Source organism: Taudactylus pleione, unplaced genomic scaffold, assembly GCF_031769625.1.
Source record: "Taudactylus pleione unplaced genomic scaffold, aTauple2 ptg000089l, whole genome shotgun sequence".
Classification (NCBI taxonomy): Eukaryota; Metazoa; Chordata; class Amphibia; order Anura; family Myobatrachidae; genus Taudactylus; species Taudactylus pleione.
The window spans coordinates 10268259-10292887 of NW_028284491.1; the positions used below are offsets into that span (position 1 = coordinate 10268259).

Genomic DNA, 24629 nt, shown 5'->3' on the forward strand with positions numbered 1-24629 from the left:
GCCTCTGGCTTGGGGGTGGGGTTATAGGGAGAATGGACCCAAGTGCATCCTGGGAGCTAAAAGCTTTAACTACGTGGTGCCCGGATTTGGTTCCCAACCTATACCCCCAAGGTCAACCCTGTGGACCCTATGGACTTCGTAGAACCAGAGATAACAAAGATAAGTTCTTACCATATCTCTTGTTTTCTAGGCCTTTTCGATAGTTTAAATAATTTTTTGTACGGAACAAAAGATGGACAATAAGAAAACAAGTATTTCTGCTACAGTCTCTGGACAGGGTCTCTGTTCTTCTATGCATGCAAAATGTTGGTGAGAATGATCTCGTGTTTCGAGAGAGTTCCATTCGGCAGAATGTTTGTGGCAATTACTGGCCAGGTGGAACAAGAAGAATTCTCAGCTTGATTTTCAGTTGTTCAGGTTAATCCAGAAGACGAGATGCTCTTCTATGGTGGTTAAACCTAAAAAACTTGTCTCAAGGCTGTCCATTATCAACTTTATGGACTACAGTAATTTTCTATGCTCTAATTCAGACTCTTAAGTTGTGTGGGGTCATCCAATTCATGTTCAATCAGACAATGCAATAGGAGTTGCATATATTAATCACCAGGAACCTGCAGTCTGATGGCAATTGGAGGAAACAGAACATTTTCTGGTTGGTCGAAAAGTATGTACCAGCAATCTCTGCAACATTTTATCCTGAGTGGAGAACTGGCAGGCAAATTACTGAAGCCGTCATGCCATCCACCCAGGAGAGTGGTCACTTCATTCAGAGGCGTTCAAACAACTGATTCAGAAGTGGGGTTAGCCGGAAGAAGACCTTATGGCTCTAAGGCTAAACAACAAATTACCTATATACGGAGCTCAATCAGGAGACATGCATGCATATGTAGAGGAGGCAATCACAATTTTCATCTGTTTTTACCTATACTAATGATTCCATGAGTCCTCAAAAAGATCAAGAAAAATGTGCATCAGTAATTCTGGTGACACTATATTGGCTTCAACCAGCATTGCTCACAGAACCTGGAAATCCCAAATTGGCCCTGCAGATGGATAGACTTTGAAAAGTCTGTAGCTCACTAAAAAAATTCATGGTTGTCTGCTTCCAGTTCCTGAAAGTGCAAGTACACTTACCAGTTCTCTGATAAGGACACTGCTTTTTGGGAGATTCAACCTTTGGTGGATACCCCTATTGCCCAGTTAGCAATGGCCACAGTCCTTCCCACAACGAGTGCTGCTACATTGAAGGATGCCACTGACCGTAAGGGTGAGGCTTTCTTGAGTCGCTGTTTTCTTTTTCAGGGACTACACTTCGACCAGCCTTTGTGGGGGCCTGGGCTACCATAGCCATGGAAGCCTGGTTCGATCGGTTTGCAGAGGCCGTTGAAGCTGGGGTGGATTCATCTTTTTTAGCCCATGTGGACAATTTTTAGCATACCTTCATCTATGTCAGCCATGCTTTTTTGGATGTGATTTTCCTTTCGGATACGTCCGCACATCCATTTCAGCTAGAAGGTCGCTGTGACTGCAATCCTGGCAGGTGAACCCAGAGTCCAAAAAGATGTTGGAGGTGGTTCAATTTGTGGGGAAGTCCATGTTTGGCCCAGAGTTGGAATGTATCATCGCTCAGGTGACAAATGCGTAGAGTCCTTATTTCTAGTTTATTCAAACCCGTACCAGACCTCCAAGGTTTTAGCCCTTTCGCTTCCCTGGACAAGACCACCTCCGTCCGCCAGGTGTTTCTCAGGGGTCCACAGGGCCAGTCACTTCTGAGATCGTAATGGCCATGGCGTCCAGACACACAGGCCTTCTGTAGGGCAACAAGCAGTCGGCATGATAGCTTCCAGGTCTGTCCCTGAACTCCAGTAGCAGAGGTGTCTGCTTACTCCTGTTCCGGGACATCTGGTTCTGTCCAGTGGATGTCCTTTGGGTCTGGAGCATAGTGCTTCAAGAATACGTTTTGGATCTATTGGATTTTTGTTGTGCAAGATATTTGTCACCCCCTCTTCCATGAAACCTGGTCAAGTGAGCTCTCTTACTGTGGGCATTGAGTTCTCTCTAGGTCTAGTAGCGGTGATTCCGCTTCCTGCACATCAAAGAGGGTTGGCGTTCTACCGACCAGATTGTGTCAGGGTCCTCCACCTTTCTTTGTTAAAGGGTAAGGTTTCTGCCTTGTTGATCCTGATTCCTAGCATTGCTCCCGGACATGCAGAGGGTACTGCGCGTACAGCCAGCCGCTTAATGTTCTGCTTGTCCTGCTTAGAGACCTCAGTTTAGTCTTGGAGGTGCTTCAGCAGTCTTCTTATGAGTCTTATGAGTCTAACATGGCTCAGCCAGTGCGAGACCTCCCTTTCTTGAGGCTTACTTTGGGAAGTCCCACAGTCTGCAGTGTCACCCAGATAGGACGAAAGGATTTTTTATTTTTTTTTGTACGTGCTGTTAAATCAATTCCTCTGCATCCATCTGGGGGATACGATGATCCCTTCGTGGTTCTTTGTTGTGTTGGTTGCGCCTGTTGCACGTTTTTCTTTTAGGCTTTGTTAGATATATAACTGGTTAGCTGGAGGAGATAGGAGGGCTTAGAGATGCTGTGGTGTGGGTTCAGTTCCAATAGTTGAACTATTTAGTGCCTATTCCTCATCCTCCCCTCTAAATCCACAGTCTGCAGTGTCCCCCAGAAGGACTCAGAGGAATTGATTTTCTGGTAAGTACAAATAAATCCTCCTTGCCCACCTCTGTTTTAGAATGTAGTGGATTATATGAATGTGAAATATGTTGGTTAGCAGAAGGATTTCTCCACACACTACTGAAAATGTAGCTGTATGTGGTTGTCAACAACAAAAATGCTATAATCCAGAATGCTACTTGCCTTGGGTCTGGTGAGAAGGGCTCCAACGGTAAAGCAATGCACTTCTCTCTCCTGCAGAGGCAGACTAGTTAGGCACAACTATCATGACCTCCTTCTCCCACAAATGTCCAAACTTTAGGGATGTGGTTTTCTTTTTCAGTAAACCTGGATGGAGAGGAGTGATCCGATCTACTCCAAAGGCTGAAGAGCTCCAGTCTGCCCTGACTAATCAAGATCTTTATATGTGAGTATTTGGTGTTTGGGAAAGCTCTGTACCACTGGACAGCACTGAAATTATGACAGTTATAGGTCCAATCATCACCTATAACTCACTGTGATTTCCATCTGTCCTGACTACAGCTATGTGGGACATGGAGCAGGCGCACACTTCCTGGACGTTCAGACTCTGCAGCGACTAGACTGTAACGCAGTGGTGTTACTTTTTGGGTGTAGCAGTGCAGCCCTGGCTGTGCGAGGAGATCTGGAAGGTGCTGGCATAGTCTTAAAATATGTGATGGCTGGATGGTAAGTCTGATCTTTTTTCCATCATTGAAAAACTGAATAGGTAAATTCATGTGTGAACGTTGCTTTGCAAGGTAGTGAACTCCAAAATGTTTTCTTCAGTAACCTTTGTACTCAATTTTTGTACCCTCCCAACCCAGACGCTGGTCCGGAAACTAGGTTTCCTGCGTCTGGGTTGCTCCTCCATGCCTCCCTGTATATGAGATGGCTAGAGAGCACTCTGGTGCTCTCGGTGGCTGCGAATCTCAGGAGGTTTGGTCAGTCTCCCTGTATACCTCTCCTTAGGTAACTAGGCTATACAGAGCTCGATATCCTACTTGGCCTTCGTGCTGTTCATAGTTGACTAAGAGCTTATTTGTGTGTATATGATATAGATAGATATAAATATATATATCTATTATATGTGTGAGGACATACAGGGCTCCTCTCAAGAGTCTCTCTCAGGAGAGGAGGACCATTTTCCAGCAGCAGATGTTCCCTCCTTGATTAGGGCGGTCAAAGCTGTTTTAAACATAGTGAAGAGCCAGAGCTTAATAAGGCTCCGGTGTTCAAACGCCAGAAGGTTAAGGCTGAGTTTCCTAAATCTGAGCATATCTCTGAACTTATGGGGGAAGCATGGAGTTCTCCGGACAGACTATTTCATGTTACAAAAAAGGTTACAGCTTTATACCCCCTCCCACCAGACGAATGCGCCAGGTGCGAAGTTACGCAAATGGTAGATGCCCACACCATCTGTATCCTTTCTTAAAGATTCCACTGATAGAAGACTTGAAGCCTATCTCAAGGCATGTTTTCATCTGTCAGGAGCAGTTACCCGCCCGGCATGGCCACGGCCTGGGTATCTAAGGACATTGAAGAATGGATTGGGGCACCAGTGTTTGCAAATACGCGCTATAGCACGTATTTTACACGATATCTGGCACTGGGGACTCACTTTTTTAAAGTACCCAGGGACGCGCTGTGCTGTGGCCAATCCCTGACAGCTGGCTGCAGCACAGCGCGTCCCCATGCAGACAGACATAACGGTGTTTGTTAGAGCAGCCGATGAGTCAGACTCTCATTGGCTGCTGCTGTGGAAAGCCGTGCTGGGATCAAGTGTCTGATCCCAGCATCGGCACAGCGTACATGCCCGGCGCTGCGACAATGTTTGTTCCCAGCGCCGGGTAAGCCACCGCGGCGGGTACCTGGTAAAGGGACCGCCTGGTCCCTTCCACCAGTGTCGGTGGGAGAAGCTTGGCTCCGGGCGCGACTTGAGCAGAGCTCGCTGCCCGTTAGCCAAGTGGCAGCGGTGCTTAGGCACTGGCCGCGAGCTTTTGGCTCGCGGTCCAGCAGCCAATAGGAGGCAGACGCGACGAGCCAATCAAGGCTCGTCGTGTCATATCCCCGCCCACTCGCGGCATCTTGAATAGATGCTGCTGAGCGGCAACGTTCAGTCCGTCGATGGAGGGGAGGAGTGAAGACCTCCCGAAGACAAGTGAAGAGCAGCGCGGCAACAGTTCCGGCAGCCGCTCAAGAGGCCAGAAGACTGCTTGATCAAGAAGGAAGAGGCGGCACCGCTGGCCTGGACGGGCCAGCGGCAGAAGACTGAATCTGAGGTCCGAAGAGGACTGCGGGGGTGGAAAGTAAAACAACTATCAAAGCTCCCCCCCCCCCGCAGCCTCTTCCACCATGCGGGTAGGCGGCCTTAGGCCACCGTTATTTACCCCTCCCTAGACCACCAGGGTTGTCGGGCTCTAGGCCCGTGGCATAAATTCAGGCAATAGGCCTGCGGGTATATAGGCAGGCACAAGGCTCGGGCTACATAGGGGACATTAGGCCCAAGTGAAGGTATCTGCCCCCCCCCCCTCAAATAGGTGTGTGACCTGGGCATATTAGGCCCAGGTCACTATAGGGCAAATAGGTGGGTCCCCAGTAGTTGACCCACCAATTTGTCCTTTACTGACCTAGGCCTAATGCCCAGGTCACTCCTATTTGAGGGGCGGCTACCTCCCTTTTCAAATTTGCCCTGGGCTCCAAATACCCTAGTTACGCCACTGACTCACTGCGATCACTGGGCACTGGAAATTACTCTTCAAGAGGCTTCCAGAGAACAGCTGACTATTATCTCCTATCAAGGAGGCAGCCCTCCTACCTGGGAGAGGCGGCATTAGACGCCGGTATTATGATTTCTAAGGCGTAGGCTGCCTCAGTTGTTGCTCACAGAGCCCTTTGGTTAAGGGACTGGAAAGCAGATGCAGGGTCCAAGAAGGCTCTGGAATCCCTGCCGTTTACAGGAGGCATCCTGTTTGGCACAGAATTGGATAAAATTGTAGCTATGTTGGCAGCTTCCAAAGCGACTATTCTGCCTTCAACATCTACCCCTAGACCTAGGTAGTCGGCCGCAAAGAAAAGCGAAAGGTCAGTCTTACTCTAGAACCAGTTCTCGTTAGAGACTGCAAACTTAGAGATCATGGGCAAACAGACATCCGGCTTCCAAGTCAGATGATAAACCCACAGCCTGATGGGGCGGGCCTCCCCCTGGGGAATCCCAGGGTGGGAGGCTGACTACTTCAGTTTTCGGATACCTGGCATCTCACAACAACAGACACCTGGGTTTGGGAGGTGGTCTCTCGAGGGTAGGCCCTTACTTTCTGGAGAAGTCCCGCAAAGATTTTTCTGCACAACTCCTCCGGTGGAGTCTGCAAAGGCCTTGGCCCTCCAGCAGGCCATTCATTCCCTGCTGGATTCAGGAATAACAATCCAAGTTCCGGTGGATCGACAAAGAAGGGGTTGTTGTTGCAACCTATTTTTGATCCAAAAGCCCAATGAGTCCTACCGGCCTATTCGGAATCTGAAATATCTCAACACATTTATCCGGTTGCTCGAGTTCCATATGGAAACCCTTCGGTCAATTGTTTTGGCAATGGAGCCGGGGGATTTTTTGGTGTCTTTGGGCATTCAGGAAGCGTATATGCATGTGCCAATTACACCTTCCCACCAAAGGTTTCTGCGGTTTGCGGTTCTGCAGAAACATTTCCAATTTTAGGCGCTGTCTTTTGGTTTAACAGTCCTGCGGATGTTTACCAAGATAATGGCAGTAATGATGGCCTACCTCAGGCGTCGAGTCAGGATAATGCCATACTTGGACGATCTCCCAATATTGGCACAATCTCCACAGGTATTGCAGCATTATCTCAGACTGACGATTGCCTATCTACACAGACACAGCTGTTTCATAAATTGGAAAAAGTAATCGCATTTTCCAGTGCAACAGATGGTGCACGCCTGGATTCTCTGGCACAAAGGAAATTTCTGCCAGAAGACAAGATTGTGGCCCTTCAATTGCGGATTCGCAGATCTCTCCGCAATCGGTCAGTATCTGTCCACTCAGCGATGCAGGTTCTGGGGTCCATGGTGTCCACCTTCGAAATGATGAAATATGCTCAGTTCCACTCCAGACCACTGCAACAGTTGATCCTCTCCCGGTGGAACAGGGAGTACCAGTTAATAAGGTCACAGACGATCCGTCTCTCTCCAGAGGTTTGGCTGTCCCTCTCATGGTGGTTGCAGACGTTTAGTCTGCACAGGGGTCATCCCTTCTGGATTCCAGATTGGGTGCTCCTCACTACCGATGCCAGCCTCTGCGCATGGGGCGCAGTGACAGGTCGGCACACATTTCAAGGGAGATGGATGACCGGGGGGGGGGTGGTCTCCGGTCCATAAACATCCTGGAACTGCATGCAGTATTCAGAGCACTCGTTCAGGCACGGGATATACTGAAGGGCAGGTCTGTCCAAGTACAGTCCAACAACGCCACCACAGTAGCCTACCTCAACCATCAGGGAGGCACACGAAGGCTGCCATGGAGGAAGTGACAAACATTCTGGTCTGGGCATCTTCCAGCAATCTCTGCAGTATTCATACCAGGAGTCCTCAACTGGGAAGCGGACTTCCATGCCGGGGAGTGGGCTCTTCATCCAGATGTATTTCAGAGCCTAGTGGACAGGTGGGAACTACCAGAGGTAGACCTCATGGCCTCGGGCCACACTCGCAGGGTCCCCAGGTATGGGTCCAGAACCAGGGATCCCTCAGCTGATTTTGTGGAGTCTCTAGCAGTAAAGTGGAACTTCAACCTAGCGTATCTCTTACCTCCGTTCTCCCTCGTCCCAAGGGTCATCAGGAATTTCAAGCAGGAAGGTGGAACAGTAATACTGATTGCCCCTGCTTGGCCCAGATGCCATTGGTTCATTGACCTTCAGAGTCTCTCCATAGACACTCCATGGCCTCTTCCTCTAAGGCCGGACCTGTTAACACAGGGTCCTTGCTTGCACCCGGTCCTTCCCCTGTCTGTCTTTGACGGTGTGGCTCTTGAATCTTCCATTTTAAGAGCCATGGGTTTTACGAATTCTGTAATTCGTACGATGCTTAGGGCACGGAAACCCTCCTTTGCCCGCGTCTATTACAGGATTTGGCACTCGTATTTTCAATGGTGTAAGCATAGAAAATTATGATCCTGAATTTTTTAGGGTCTCTCGAGTGCTTGCTTTTCTTCAGGCTGGGTTAGACCGGGGACTTCGCCTGCACTCTGGTTTCAGCGAAGGATCGCTCCGTCTCCTGCTGTTAGGACTTTTTTTTTTTTCAGGGTGTTCTGAGGGTTCAGCCTCCCATTGTACCTTCCGGTAGCTCCATGGGATTTGTCTTTGGTTTTCAGGGCTCTACAGGCTCCCCCATTTGAACCGCTGAAATCAGTAGACCTTAAGTGGTTGACAGCAAAGACCGGTTTTTCTTCTTGCTATCTCCTCTGCCCGCAGGGTCTCTAATTTGGCAGTCCTTTCTTGTCACTCTCCCTTTTTGAATTTTCATCAGGATAGAGCAGTTCTTCGTATCAGGGCGGGTTACCCTAAGGTAGTATCCCGCTTTCATGAAAATGAAGAATTTGTGGTTCCAGCCTTCAGACCTCTCTGTAGGTGAAACTTCTCTGGATGTTGTATGCGCCCTACGTATCTACATGGATTGCACCCAATCCATTAAAAAGTCTGATTCTCTTTTTGTGTTGTATTGCTGTCATAGGCGAAGCTTGTCTGCTAACAGACAGACTCTGGCTAAGTGGCTTCGTATGACAATTTCTCAAGCTGATCTCTCTGAACAAAACACAGTGACAGCACATTCTACTCGATCTGTGGGACCATCGTGGGCGTTTCGTCGTGGTCCCTCTGCTGAACAATTGCGCAAGGCAGCCACGTGGTCTTCCGTCCACACTCTTCTTAAATTTTACGCATTTGATACATTTGCCTCTCAGGATGCTTCCTTTTGGATGTCGGATTCTCCTTTCTACTAAACAGGAGTGTCCCCACCCTTAAGGGAAACTTCTTTGGGACATCCCCAAGGTAATTCCTGTGGACCCTATGGACCCCGAAGAAGAAAATAGTTATGGTGTAGCATACCTTAGTTAACTTTCTTCGAAGTCCATAGGGTTCACAGGGCACCCACTCTAACGCACCTGTTGTTATTGGGTTATCTTTTTCTTTTCTATTTGAATGATTCCCTCTTTATGGAGAGTTTTGGTGGTACAATAGTCCTTCCTTCCCCTCTTGCCTTCTCCTGGCTTGGGCTTGGTAATGAACTGAGTGCCTGTAGCCAGCGGCGGTGTATATATGGAGGAGGACCCAGTGCATCCTGTGAGCTAAAGCTTGTAACTTTTTGGTGCCTGGATCACTCCAACCAGATACCCCAAGGTGATTCCTATGGACCTCGAAGAAAGAGTTAAATGGTATAGCATACCTTTTAACTCGACTCTTATTTTTCTCTCTAACAGTGTATATGTATACAATATATTAGTGTGTTTTTAAAGTCTGTCTAATCTAAAATATACCCTCTCTTTTTTTTTTTTTTTTATTCTAGCCCTTTAGTGGTTGGGAACTTATGGGATGTCACAGACCGAGAGATTGACCGTTACACAGTGGCGTTCCTCAAAGGATGGCTGAAGGCAGGGCCCGGTGCTTCCCTTCTGAAATATTTATCAGAGTCTCGCCAGGCTCCGAAGCTTAAAAGCATCATTGGTGCTGCTCCCGTGGCCTATGGATTACCAGTGGCCCTGCGATGAAATGATTGTGCTGATGATTGGAGTTCAGTGTATTCAGTGTATTGTACAGAAGCTACTCATAGTGCAAAAGCTATTTAATTCTATTTTCAAATCTCGACATTTGGAAAAATATATTTTAAGAATTAAGCTGCTGTTATTTTAACTATTTGTGTCGTCTGGGAAAACAACTGCAGGTCTGGCATTGGTGCATCACTTCACTAGCGAAAGCCGCTTGTACTGCGTACCTCAAGAGAATGATCTCTCCTGGTCTTTTGTGATATAGCAGCAGGGGTTTTAAACAATGATCTGATGTGATCAGGTGTATATTTGGTATAGTGTCAAAGTTCATATATTTATTAAACTTTAATTCTTGCCCCTTTATTGAAGAAAGGGGTGTATTCTTTACACAATCGCACTAGGGTTATTTTTTTATGTTTTGACTTTTTGAATATATTTTAGGCATGGAGGTTTAAGAAAATGGAAAATGCACAATAAGCATGTTTTTCTAAACAATTTAACCTTGTATAATAAAGATTGTTTTTTTGTTTTTTTTATTGCTGTTTTGTCTTTGTATTTGGCTTATTGAGTGTGCTTGTATGTGTCCCTACATTTATAGATGCTAAAATGACCACAGATTTCTTCATATGGATTTATCAATGGTTATAAAAAAAATAAAATAATGCTTCCTATAAATTACAAGTAACGTGTTTTTTAACAATACCTACAGTCAGGTGCATAAATATTGGGACATTGACAGAAGTTTCATATTTTGGCCTCTATTCACCACCACAATGGCTTTGAAATGAAACAAACTAGATGTGCTTTAACTGCAGACTTTCAGATTTAATTTGAGGGTAATTACATCCAAATCAGGGGAACGGTGTAGGAATTACAACGGTTTCTGTATGTGCCTCCCACTTTTTAAGGGGCCAAAAGTAATGGGACTATCAACTCAAACGCTATTTGATGGACAGGTGTGGGCTATTCCCTTGTAATTTCATTATCATTTAAGCAGGTGAAAGGTCTGGAGTTGATTCTAGGTGTGACATTAGCATTTCGAATCAGTTGCTGTCGACTCTCAATATGAGATCCAAAGAGCTGTCACTATCAGTGAAGCAAGCCATCATTGGGCTGAAAAATCAAAACAAACCCATCAGAGAGATGGCAAAAACATTAGGTGTGGCCACATCAACTGTTTGGAACATCCTTAAAAAGAAAGAACGCACCAGAGAGCTCAGCAACACCAAAAGACCCGGAAGACCACGGAAAACAACTGTGGTGGATGACAGAAGGATTATTTCCCCGGTGAAGAAAAACCCCTTCACAACAGTTGGCCAAATCAAGAACACTCTCCAGGAGGTAGGTGAAGATGGACAATGACCCGAAGAATACTGCAAAAGCAACCAGAGAGTTTTTTAAGGCTAAAAAGTGGAATGTTATGAAATGGCCAAGTCAATCCCCTGACCTGAATCCGATTGAGCATGCATTTCACTTGATGAAGACAAAACTGAAGGGAAAATGCCCCAAGAACAAGCAAAGACCTTTGCAGTAGAGGCCTGGCAGAGCATCACCAGGGGTGAAACCCAGCGTCTGGTGATGTCCATGCGTTCCAGACTTCAGGCTGTAATTGCCTGCAAAGGATTTGCAACAAAGTATTAAAAAGTGAAAGTTAGATTTAGGATTGTTTAGTTTGTCCCATTACTTTTGGCCCCTTAAAAAGTGGGAGGCACATATAGAAACCGTTGTAATTCCTACACAGTTCACCTGATTTGGATGTAATTACCCTCAAATTAAATCTGAAAGTCTACAGTTAAAGCACATCTTGTTTGTTCCATTTCAAAGCCATTGTGGTGATGAATAGAGGCCAAAATATGAAAATTATGTCAATGTCTCAATATTTATGCACCTGACTATCATTATGAGGTTTTAATTGATCTCAATATTTCTGTAATACTCAAAATATGTCTTATCTTCATGCTACAGCATAAATATATGCAAGAATTCCAGATTTGGCAAAATAATGAACGACTGCCTATGTTTTAGAGGGTTTCTTAGAATACTGGCACCTGCAAATATAGTGCTTCCCTGTAAACCTCAACTGTCGACTTCAGATTCCTTCTATAACACTTCTGAGGTTGTGTTGTCTTATCTATTGATTTTGCATTATCTATATCAGTGGCTCTCATACTCTGTCCTCAGGACACCACACAGTTCACGTTTCCTGGTCACCCAGCAGGTGCACAGGTGTATTCATTACTCACTGACACATTGTAAAGGTTATACAGGTGGAGCTAATCTCTCATTTGTGATTCTGTGAGGGGACTTGGAAAACATGCACTGTTTAGAGTCCTGAGGACAGAGTTTGAGGACCTGTGATCTGTTGGCTATACCTACTGCTTTTGATGGCGCCATTAAAGCACTGTAAGAATCAAGAAAATCCTTACTAGCTGTTCCAGAATTGCAACTCTCAGTATCCTCAACCAGTTGGTGCATGATTGTGAACTCTAGACCAACATATTGCCTGGTGGACACTGCTCATCTTGTTAGAAATGAATGCAGGATGTATTAGTGCCTAGGATTTTGGCCACATTGACCGTTCTGGCTTAAAGATTGGGGAGTTGATGCAGAGTCAAAGAGGACTCGTGGAACTTTAAATTAGTTTGCTTTGCTACTGGTAGGCACAGATAAAGAGCATAGCACTTGGACACACACAAAATGTGATGCCTATTTTGTGGTCTTCCTCTAAGATGAGACCTGTTAAGTGAGGGACCATTTATCAGGATTCAGCTCTGCATGCTTTAATGGTGTGGCAGTTAGAGCCATGATTCTTGAGGTCAAGGTTTTTTGTTTGACTTCGTGGTAGAGTCCACTTTCTAATTAAAATTTCTTACTTTGAAGATAATTTTCCCTATTTATGGAGACATTTGAGCCACCCTGTAGAAGTCGACACTTTTTAACAAAATTATTATGCTTTATTTATATGGCGCCATAAGGGTTCTGCAGTGCCTTACAAAGTACATAAATGAGCACACAAGAAAACTGTTATTAACAGTACAAAACAATGCAGGACATGGATTATTAACATTGCTGCATTAGTGATTATAATACTTAAATAAGCAACAGGTCTGTGAGGATACCGGGTGTCCTGGGTATCCTGGGGTTCAGGGATCACACAGTGGAGCAGGTTATAATGAAGGAATGATGAACTTTATTCATGGAGACACAGAAATTCAGCAAACAGTAAGCAGGGTTATATCATTACAGTCCACTCAGAGTTCAGCAAAGTCTTTTCCAGCTGCTGTATATCTCTTCCCTACCTGGCCAGCTGTAACAGGGAACACAGAGCTGCTATATATCTCTTCCCTACCTGGCCAGCTGTAACAGGGCACACAGAGCTGTTATATATCTTAAGACACTGAGAGGGGACAACACCCCAACCTTCAGAGTCACACTCTACACACACACTATCCCACAATTCCTCTTGCTGCACCACCCTACTTCCCTCTCTCTCCCTCATTGGTGGGCTCAGGTGTCAGTCTTTGCAGAGAGGAAGGAGGAGGGTTTTGTAACAGGAACACACCTTTGCTGTCTGCTGCTGGCAAACTTCCTGTATGAGACATGCAGACTGAGGGTTTCAATTTAAGAACACAGAACTGGGTCATAACTCTTTTCAACATGCAGGCAAGTCCTAGAAGTCCTTTTCCCTTGTCTCCTCACATACCTCCCCCTTCTTAAATCGAGGAGACAGACATGGTCCCAATGTTAGAGTCCTGACTGTCGACTCGGCCCGAGGGTCTGCGAAGCTTGATATTTGTTTCCTCACATCTGGATAGCCCGTCAGCATTGTGATGTTCACGTCCCTTTTTGTGAGAAATGGAAAAGTTGAAACATTGTAACGCCAGACTCCACCTCAACAACCTCCCATTTTCCCCCGAGGTTCTGTTTAGCCAATACAACGGGTTATGGTCAGTGACAACAGTAAATTCTTTCCCATAAAGATATGGTTGTAGCTTCTTTAAGGCCCAGACTATGGCTAGACATTCTTTTTCAATAGTGGCGTAGGCTATCTCTCGGTCAGCTAGTTTACGGGATAGATACACAATTGGATGTTCCCTACCATCTGCTCCCACTTGACTCAACACTGCCCCAAGTCCACACCCTGATGCGTCTGTCTGCACAATAAACTTTCTGTTGTAGTCAGGGGCAGCCAACACTGGGGCTCGAGTCAGCAAGTCTTTTAAGGTGTTGAAAGCTTGCTCACATTCAACAGTCCATTCAATATTCCGAGCATATCTCTTTTTGGTCAAGTCTGTCAGAGCCTTGGCCACGGTGCTGTAATGTGGTATAAATTTCCTGTAATAGCCAGCGACTCCAAGGAACGCCCGCACTTGTTTTTGGTTGACAGGTTGGGGCCAATTGGAAATAGCCTCCACCTTTGCCGGATCAGGTCTGATAGCACCTCCTCCGACCCGATGTCATAGGTACTGAACCTCAGCCATCCCCATTTGACACTTATCTGGGCGTATGGTGAGTCCAGCCTGTCTAATCCTCTTCAGCACTTCTGTCACCTGAATTAAATGCTCCTCCCAGGTATGGCTGAAGATGGCAATGTCATCTAAGTAGGCTTGGGAAAAGTCTTGACACCCCTCCAAGAGGTCATTAACCATTCGCTGGAATGTGGCAGGGGCGTTCTTCATCCCGAAAGGCATTGTAGTCCACTCAAAGAGTCCTTCCGGTGTGATGAAGGCAGAACGCTCCTGGGCCTCTTTGGTAAGTGGGATTTGCCAGTAGCCTTTGCTCAAATCCAATGTTGAGACAAACTCAGCCCCTCCAATCCGATCCAGTAGCTCATCAACACGGGGCATAGGGTAAGCATCAGTGGTGGTGACTTCGTTCAATTTGCGATAGTCCACACAAAACCGTGTGGTCCCATCTTTCTTGGGAACCAACACAACCCCAGCAGCCCATGGGCTTTTAGATGGCACTATGACCCCCAAAGCTAGCATCTCCTCGATCTCAGCCTTTACCTGCCTCATAACACCTGGAGTCATCCGGTAAGCGACTTGTCGGATGGGCCTAGCACTCCCAGTGTCCACATGGTGGGCGGTCAGATGAGTTCGACCAGGTAGACAAGAAAACTGGGCCTGTTCAGCCTCTAAGATCCTCCACATCTCTTGCTGCTGGGCTGCATTCAACTGTTGTCCCACCTGGACTGATTCCACTCCTTTCTTCTCTTTAGCAGCTCCCAAAAGGTCAAGCAATGGATCAGTTTCTGGTGCCTCCATCGGAGGACAACATACCGCCATTGTTACTACTTGACGATCACGATAGGCCTTAATTCGATTTATATGGAAGGTGCGTAGGTACTTCCCTCCCTTATCCAGGGCAATCACGTAATTGACCGGCCCGGTGCGCCTTACCACGGTATACGGTCCGTCCCACATAGCCTGCAGTTTGTTTCTTCGCACTGGGATAAGCACCATTACTTTTTGCCCTGGATGCAACTCTCGGTCTTGAGCATGGGCGTCATACCATTCCTTTTGTCTCTCTTGTGATTCCCTGAGATGCTCTTGGGTTAACTGTAGCAATCTTCTCATGCGGTTCCGCATATTCTCTACATATTGTAAAATGGGCTGCTGGTGTTCTTGGAAAGTTCCCTCCCAGCTCTCTTTGACCAGGTCTAGAGGCCCCCGCACTTTCCGGCCGTACAAAAGTTCAAATGGGGAATATCCAGTAGACGCCTGTGGGACTTCCCGATAAGCGAAGAGAAGCTGTTGAAGGGCTCTCTCCCAGTCCCTCCCCTCGGACAGCACGTAAGCTTGTAGAAGTCTTTTTAGCGTTCCATTGAAACGTTCACAGAGTCCGTTGGTCTGTGGATGGTAAGAGGTGGTCCGAAGAGGTCGAACCCCCCACTTTTCCCACAGGGTTTGCATTAGTTCACCTTGGAATTGGGGCCCTTGATCTGTGATGACTTCCTGTGGGTATCCAAGCCGACTGAATATGTCTGTTAATGCTTGCGCAACGTGTTCTGTGTCAATAGATGATAGGGCCACAGCCTCAGGATAGCGTGTAGCAAAGTCCACCAGTGTTAGGATGTACTTCTTTCCCGTATGACTGGGAATAGCTAATGGTCCAATTAGGTCTATGGCAACACGGGCAAAGGGCTCCCCTATAATAGGTAATGGGTGCAGAGGAGCTTTTCGCTGGGGCTTCCCGAGCCTTTGGCAGGTATTGCAGGTGTCTCGATACTGCTTAACGTCTCTAGAGATTCGTGGCCAGAAGAAATTCCGCAACAATCGTGCCAGTGTTTTACGGGTGCCAAAATGCCCGGCCGCTGGAATGTCATGAGCAAGGGCTAGTAATTGTGCTCTGTACGGTGTAGGTACCACCAACTGTTTAGTAGGCATTACTGTTTCCTGTCCAGACTGAAGAACGACCACTCGGTACAGCAATTCCTCTTCCCAAACTATCTTGCTCCCATCAGCTGTTTCCAACCCCAGGTCGGCTGCACTCCTTAATTTACTTAGGGAAGGGTCTGTCCGTTGGGCCTGTCGAAACTCGCTCCGGTCCACCTCCCCCAAGTCTAACTCTGAAGTACTGGACAAGAAACTGGAATCACTCACCATTGTGGTCGGGGTAGGTTGGTTCTGTTCTGAATCTGTCACCTGGGTCACTGCTCTTTGGGTTTGGCTCCGGGTCACCACTTGAATGAAGCGTGTCACCAGTCCCTGTCCCAGATCATTCCCGAGGATGACCTTGGCTGGTAGCCCCTTAAGTACTCCGACCTCCACGATTCCTTGATCAGCTCCCCAGTCGAGATGTATCTTGGCGACGGGGATATCGGTCTGTTGTCCCCCGGCGGTGGCAATTCGTACATACTGTCCAGGAATCACCCGAGAGGTGGGAATCAGGTCTGGCTCAATCAATGTGAGTGAGGCCCCAGAATCTCGTAGGCCCTGTACCCGCTGGTCCTCTACCAACACAGGCTGTAAGTGCCCCTGCATATTCTGAGGAGTTGCCTGCTCCTCCCCCAGAACCAGGTCTACAATATACACCCCATCCATCATCTCGGTCGCATCTGAATGGATGACCTCGCAATAATCCTCCATGGGGTAACATACCACAGAGACTGGGGCCGGTCTAGCCCCAGGGAATGGCCCTCGCGTGCGTGGACAGTCCCTCAACAAGTGTCCTGGTCGATTGCAGCGGTAGCACTTCCGAGGTTCTGGGTTAGCCACTTTGAATCTGGGTGGTTGATAAGAAATGTTTTTGATAGGGCCTCCTTTACTACTATCATTTATGCGTGGTTCTCTGTCAGGGAGCTTCTCCGCTCGTGGGGTTCTTGTACCACCTGTTGCACTGAAGACTCTCCATTGGGGACGGTTAGCTATATATTCATCAGCCCATTCTGCAGCTTGTTCAGGCGTGCTGGGCTTCCGGTCTGCGACCCACTCCCGTATCTCTGGTGCCATCTTAATCATTAGTTGTTCTGCCACAATTAGGTTGATGATCTGCTCCACGGTAGAGGCCTGTCTACCCTCGAGCCATTTTCCACAAGCTTGCCGTAGCTGACTGGCAAACTCTTGGTAGGAAGCAGTCCCACTTTTGCTCAGTGTCCTGAATTTGAGACGATAAGATTCTGCAGTGATCTGAAACTTAGCCAGCAATGCCTTCTTTATGCAGGTGTAGATTCCACATTCCTGGGAAGTTAGAGCCCTGTAGGCTTCCAAAGCCCTACCGGTGAGACTTGGCCCCAAGTACTTGGGCCATTCAGCTGGCTCTATCCCGTGCACTCCCATGAGATTCTCAAAGATCTGCAGGTGAGTGTCAATGTCAGTTTCATTCTCTCGAAATGTGGGAACATCCTTAAATCCCAAGCGCCGCTTCTCTTGTTCAGCCCCTCTGGGCGACAGCACAGTTCCGCTGCTAGTAGGGATTTGTACCCCTAATATTGCTTGGATCACTCCAGCTCTCTCTTGTGTAGTTGCACTTTCACCTAGCGCCCCCAGCCAGCTCTGTAGTAGGGCGGGAGTAGCGGTGGTTGACTCGGGTAACTGACTGGAAGTGCTTCCACTGCCTGTCGGTCCTTCTTCATCATCACTCAGGTGGTCGGGATCCTCTGGGTGTGCACGATCCCACTCCAACAACCGTAGTACCAGAATCTCCCGGGTGTCAGTCCCATTATAAGCAATTCCCTTCATCCTGCAAAATCCTTGCAGGTGCGGTTTCCGGGCTGTCCGGTAAAACTTCTCCTGCTCTCTCATGACGTTTTCAATTTGGCCGCCGGTTGCAACTGCTGACTGACTCTCCATGCTGATATTCTCTGGTATTAGCGTGGCTTCTACTCACTCCCCTGGAATTACTGCAGGAACTGTGTGACGTCCCACCGCTGCCGCCAAATGTGAGGATACCGGGTGTCCTGGGTATCCTGGGGTTCAGGGATCACACAGTGGAGCAGGTTATAATGAAGGAATGATGAACTTTATTCATGGAGACACAGAAATTCAGCAAACAGTAAGCAGGGTTATATCATTACAGTCCACTCAGAGTTCAGCAAAGTCTTTTCCAGCTGCTGTATATCTCTTCCCTACCTGGCCAGCTGTAACAGGGAACACAGAGCTGCTATATATCTCTTCCCTACCTGGCCAGCTGTAACAGGGCACACAGAGCTGTTATATATCTTAAGACACTGAGAGGGGACAACACCCCAACCTTCAGAGTCACACTCTACACACACACTATCCCACAATTCCTCTTGCTGCACCACCCTACTTCCCTCTCTCTCCCTCATTGGTGGGCTCAGGTGTCAGTCTTTGCAGAGAGGAAGGAGGAGGGTTTTGTAACAGGAACACACCTTTGCTGTCTGCTGCTGGCAAACTTCCTGTATGAGACATGCAGACTGAGGGTTTCAATTTAAGAACACAGAACTGGGTCATAACTCTTTTCAACATGCAGGCAAGTCCTAGAAGTCCTTTTCCCTTGTCTCCTCACAAGGTCGTCAGCAACCAAGTGTTAGGTGCTGTTGTGGAGAGTTAGGAGTAAATGATAGTATGAGTAAGGGAAGGAGAAGCACGTGAGGGAAGTGGGTCCTGCTTGTGAGAGCTTACATTCTAAAGGGGAGAGGCAGACAGACGGTGGTGACGCGGATTGGGTAGACACTGAGGATGGAGCATTGGGTTTAGGATCAGAGCTGGAAAGCTTTGGTGAAGTGTCTTTTGAGAGCCTGTTTGAAGATTAGTAGAGGTGTGGAGAGTCTGGGGGCGATTCAATTGAATGCGATGTTGAATAGCCGCGGGAGGGAGCTCCCGAAGCTATTCAATACACTGCGCTGTTTGGGCGCTCTAAGTGCCGGGCGCACAGCTGTTTTTCTGCATGGCGCGGCGCTAACAGCCGTGCGCCTGGCACTTTGGTCAGACAATGCCGGTTAACGCACCTTGTTAAGGCGCGATAAGTGCCATTCTCTGACCACACAGCGTATTGAATTGAATAGCTCCGGGAGCTCGCTCCCGGCTCTATTCAATTCGCATTGAATTAAATCACCCCCATAGAGATGGAGAGAAAATTTTTTTACTTTAGTCACAAAACGGAGATCTTAAAGAATGCCTTTGTCTAAAGACCAATAGACATCACTCTAATGGCTAAATCAGAAAACCCGTGCAAGGTTGCAATAGTCTAATAGGAAACATGGTAAGAACATTACACACAACACTTTTTTTTGTCCAGTGGTTCCTAAACTCTGTCCTCAAGGCATCCTCGCAGTCCAGGTTTTATGGATATCCATGGTTTAACTGAGGTACTAATTAAGTCACCTGTGGTAATTTGATATAACTACTTGTGCTCAATCATGGATATCTCTAAAACTTTAACTGTTGGGGTGCCTTGAGGACAGCGCTTGGGAACCTCTGCTGTTAAACTTATTGAGAAGTTCAAGACTGGAAGTGTTGCAGACCATGGTCGTCCATGTAAATCAACTGATGCATGTTAAGTTTTAATTTTTGCTATGTATAGAGACTAGGATCACCCTGTATTTTGGCAATCTCTACAGCAAGAGGGATTTTGGTGCTGGGAGCTCTGTCTTGCAGCACTCAGTTTATCACTTTTCCTGAAGATAGCTGTTCTAAGAACAAAGCCATCCTAACAGCCTAAGGTTGTGTCTAGTTTCATCTTTGATATTGTCATACTGACCTTAGGTCAAAATTGGTCTTCTCTTGTTGGCTGTCATCAGGGTCCCTTCTCTTATTGGCTGTCAGGGTAGTGAGGTATTATCTGACAAATACTTTTTAGAGTTATGTGACCATGGCCTTTTGATGCATGGGAGAGAGATTGGTCTGTGTCCAAGCAGGACTATTGTTAGGTTGAACAGTTCAGAAATGTCAGGTTTACTTTGAATTTCAAAAAATTTGTTCCAGAGTGACCTGGAGTTTTATAGCAATGGAACCTCCAGTCTACAGACTATTTCAGAGGACACAGGTTACTCTGCTGGATGCAGGATCCTTCATGAATCCATTGTACAAAAGACTAGAAAGTTTGCCAGAAAGCAAATTTGCCAATTTTGGTTGTGTGCATAGACCTGTCTGACCATAAGCCTTTTCTAGTCTGACCATCTTCACAATCACTCCCAGCAGCAAAAGGGTTATTGTTTGCAAAATGTCATCAACCTAAAATAAGTTCTAAAGAAAAGGTCTATCTAGTATGTAGCTGTGGGCACAAGTAGTAAAGTGAATTGTACTTTCCTTACACTAAACTTCCATTTTGGGAACCTGAAAACTGTGTAATTTAAATGTGAAGATATCATGAAATTAAAATGTCTACCTGGCATTGTTTAGCTTAAGGAGGAACCAAGCACACAATATTTGGAAAGTAAATAAGCAAATGAACACAAGAGGCGGGCTAGTTATTAGGCAAGTTGTTGCAATGAATCTAAAACCACGTCGCGGCTCGTGCGACCGGGAACAAGATACCATCGGTGCTCAGCGAAACGGTGCTAATGCAGACATGTTTATGTCAAACAAACTCGTTTTTCTTGTTCCAAAGTAGTAATTTTCATCTAGATTGTATGTTGCATGTTCTGTGGACTGTTAGGATAAGGGTTTATCATTCATTTTGTTAAAATCACAGACCATTAGTATATTTATTATCATTGTTATAATCGTGATTTAAATCATGGAAATCGAACTATGGCCATCTTGGTTATCGGACGTCACTTGGGGCAAGTTGTTACTGACTGACACTCCCAATAAAAACCAGCTGCAACTAGAGGCACATATAAGAAGTGAAAAATAGGCAAAACTACAGAGAGTTAAGAAATCTTGACTCTGGAATAAAGGCAAAAATAGAGAAGATGACATGAAAATCTTAAAAAAAAAAAAAAAATAGCCAAAACATCGTCCAGTGTTTCTGTATGTGTGCTAAGAGTTACTGTCTGTTGAAACCTGGCCAGGAATGGGTCCAGTGTATTGCATGTAAAAGGTGGGCCTCGTATTGCTATATAGTGTAAAGCCGCATATCCACTTGCAGATAGTGGAACATTGTAATTGTACAGTCGTTCCTCATCCCCTCTAGTGCCTACACTGAATGATGTGGTGTTCAGTGCAGACACCCTCCCTCATCCCCAAACATGGCCAATCTGTCGTTAGCGACCAGTGGGAGCGGGTATCGCTGGTCGTTTCTGACCTTAAACTGCACGATTAGTGAGCGATTGAACGATAACTATGTCGTTATCATTCAATCGCTCATTTATATCTGCAAGTGGGTACGTGGCTTAAGAGGTGATGCAGTAGCATTTACTTGCACGAGTTGTGAATCAGAAATCAGCCATGAAGACGATGAGTGATGTCTGTCATTGTCATCAGGCTATATACCAAATATATGCCAAATGTAATTTTGTGATAAACTTACAAAGTTTTCTAATGAACGCTTTTTATATTAAGATTTTGTATTGACTTTTATTAGTAACAATTTGCCCCAATCCCGTAACAAATTACCCCCATTGGGGGCAAATTGCTATGATTATTTTTGTTCTGAAATATGTTTTACATTGTTTATTATTAGATGTAACTTATACCAATATAAATAGAAGAGAGTATACAGTTTTGTTTGTACATTTTTGTTTTGTCTGGTTGTGAGTAAAGATTTTTGAGATTTGAATTTTTGTAACTAGCCCCACATTCCCCAACCAAATAATGCAGGACATGGTTTATAAACGTTGCTGCATTAGCGATCGTTAACACTTGAATAAGCAGCAGGGCGTCGGCAACCAAGTGTTAGGTGCTGTTGTGGGGAGTTAGGAGTAAATGATGATGTAATACCCCTTTTCCACCTAAATTCCGGGTCTGACCCGGAGTTGGAACAAAGTTCCTATCCGGATCAGACCCGGAATTTTGCCGGCGCTGACTCGGGATATTCCCGAGTCAGCGCCGCTCACACCGCAGTCGGGTCTGCATAGACCCGGCTTTTGCGGAGTGAAAGTGGACGCTTGGAGATGACGTCATCTCCAAGCGCCACTGAAGCCGGACCAATCGGCCGGCTAGCAGCGCACTCCAGGTCATCGTGACCCGGAGTGCGCTGTTCTCATAGCAGGGTTTCACGGGCTACGCCCGTGTTAAACCCTGCTAGTTACCTGGGTTGGATTGCTGGGTCACTCGACCCGGTGATCCAACCCTCTGCCCTTTTACACCAGGGAGCTGCCCGGGTTAACCCTTCAAAAACCCGGGTTTTAGCTCCGGTGTAAAAGGGGTATTAGTAAGAGCACAGGTTCTCAAATTCGGTACTCAGGACCCCAAACTGTTCATGTTTTCCAGGTCTCTCAGAATCACAAGTGATCTAATTAGCACCACCTGTGGAACTTTTAAAATGTGTCAGTGAGTAATCAATACACCTGTGCACCTGCTGGGTGACCTGGAAAATATGACCTGTGTGGGGTCCTGAGGTCAGAGTTTGAGAACCTGGGTAAGAGAATGAAAGCTCTCATGAGCAGGGCCCTCTTCCCTCATGTGCTTCTCCTTCCAAAGGGGGATGGGCAGACAGCAAGGAAAGATCATAGAGCAGTGGGTTAGTTTTATATTACGCTATAAAGATCACATCCAGTCGTCCCTACCCCACTGGACCTTACCATTTTATTATTTGAGAGAATTTAATTTGAACTAACTCCTCAGTATGTGATTGGGTTTTCTCTCACAATCAAACTCCATACCAATAGTTCACCTGTTAGAATGGGGCAAATGGCCCCAGTGCTGTGAGTTAGCATTGCTAGCTGTTTTACTATTGATTTTAATACCACCTCACTACTTATGAAACAAGGACAATTCTATATATTTTTACCACAAGCATACCTTGGTCTCACAAAGGGGGAATGCATTACATGTAGTTAGTAATGCTAAAGAAGGCATCTGTCCATCAAGTTTAACCTTTCTTAAATTCATCATGGTTTTGAGAGCAAAGCAAAGTAAATCTACCAGTGTAAAAATTTACGTTCATAGTTTATGTAGATCCCTTTAAAAAAAAATTCACACAAGCAGCTACAACTGTATTGCAGAGGATCACATAACAAATGTCAGCATCTTCATGGTGAAACTGTAAACAACAAAGCTGATGAGAGAGCCATATCTTCTGAACCTCTAGGGGTATATTTACTAAAGTGTGGGTTTTTAGAAGTGGTTCTTGCCCATAGCAACCAAACAGATTCTACTTCTCATTTATCTAGCACCTTCTAGAAGATCATATCTAGAATCTGGTTGCTACGGGCAACAACCCCGCGTCTAAAAACCCACACTTTAGTAAATATACCCCCTAATGTGGAAATAAAGAAGCCTATCTCATCCTAAGGATTCTGTCAGTGTCTTGGGCAGGGCTTGAGAAAAAGCCAATAGTATAATCATATAATACCTCTGATGCTCTCTCAAGAATAAAGGAAAATGGGATGAATTAAGAGACCATAATTCCTGATTGATTAAATTAATTATATGTGACAGAACTTTTATATGTGAGCCATGAAAACCAAATACACAAAGTATAATGCAGAATTTGAGTCAGAATCCATAGGAGGTTCTCAAATGAGTTGTTTTAAAATGGTAACATTTGTGACTTGTGTGCGTCAGATCACCTTGTTCCAGGCAGCATGAACAATAGATTGCGACCCCTGTAACCAACTAAAATGGCTCTCAAAATGAATTCATATAAATTGTTTTATTTATTATAAATATAAAAAATTACACTATACCAGAAGTTCCCAAACTCTGTCCTCAAGGCATCCAAACAGTCCAGGTTTTAAGGATATCCTTGCTTGACCACAAGGTGACTTAATGAGTACCGCAGTTCATTTGATTTACACATGTACTCAACCATGGATATCTTTAAAACCTGAGTAGTTGGGGTGCCTTAAGAAGCGCAATTGGGAACCTAAACATATATAGATATATAAAGTTTAAATAAAATCGTGGTCTGTAGTAAAGTAGAGAGAGAGCGGGTTATATGTTTGGTCTCCAGTCCCTGCCGGTAGAGATGGACACCGGATTCCAATGTTTCACTACCATTAATATTTTCCTTTTGATGGTAGTGTTTTCATCATTTGATGGCAGCTTTCCGATGTAGCCACCATCAAATGTTAAAATAATTAGAGTTATGTTAGACTTACCTAGATAGCTCCTTTTCTTTGAGGTCCACGGGGATATCGTGGTTGGAGACCTGCACCAAACTGTTAAAGCTTCAGCTCCCAGGATGCCTCGGGGTCCTCATCCATATATACCCCGCCCCTAGCCATTTGATTTCAGTTTAGTTAACAAGCCTCAAGGCAGGAGAAGGAAGAGCAATCGTACACCAGAAACACACAAAATTAAGGAATCTGTGACCAAACTAAAAAATACCCATTGCAGCCAGGTGCGTCAGGTTGGGTGCCCTGTGGACCTGAAGAAAAGGAGTTATCTAGGTAAGTCTACCATAACTGATTTTCTTCTTCAGGGTCCATAGGGATCCACAGGGATGCCTAAAGCAGTTCCCCCTAGGGTGGAGGATGTTCCTGAGCAGAAAGAACTCGTCCAAGGAAGCAACCTGAGAGGCTAAAGTATCAAAGGCATAAAACCTAACAAAGTATGGACAGAAGACCACGTGGCTGCCTTTCACAATTGTTCAGCAGAGGCACCATGATTAAATGCCCACGATTGCCCTACAGAGTAGTAGGTGCTGTCACTGTACTTGGAACAG

At 45.9% G+C, this 24629-nt stretch overlaps 2 protein-coding genes across 3 annotated transcripts in view; one reads left to right on the plus strand and one right to left on the minus strand.

Moving 5' to 3' along the window:
- Window positions 1-10055, plus strand: part of ESPL1 (extra spindle pole bodies like 1, separase) — a 113873-nt gene extending 103818 nt beyond the window's left edge. For both annotated transcript variants that reach the window (XM_088469163.1, XM_088469164.1), the window contains exons 29-31: window positions 3009-3092; window positions 3209-3373; window positions 9251-10055. In XM_088469163.1, the coding sequence (XP_088325289.1) occupies window positions 3009-3092; window positions 3209-3373; window positions 9251-9452 (451 nt within the window). In that variant the 3' untranslated portion in view covers window positions 9453-10055. The remainder of the gene's footprint in view (window positions 1-3008; window positions 3093-3208; window positions 3374-9250) is intronic.
- Window positions 10056-13149: 3094 nt separating this feature from the next.
- Window positions 13150-20035, minus strand: LOC148527355 (uncharacterized). The gene is made up of 3 exons (XM_088469081.1): window positions 19907-20035; window positions 16055-17131; window positions 13150-13291 (listed from the first exon to the last, which is right to left on the minus strand). The coding sequence occupies exons 1-3, from the start codon at window positions 20033-20035 to the stop codon at window positions 13163-13165; spliced, it is 1335 nt and encodes a 444-aa protein (XP_088325207.1). The 3' UTR covers window positions 13150-13162.
- Between the last annotated feature and the right edge of the window lie 4594 nt (window positions 20036-24629).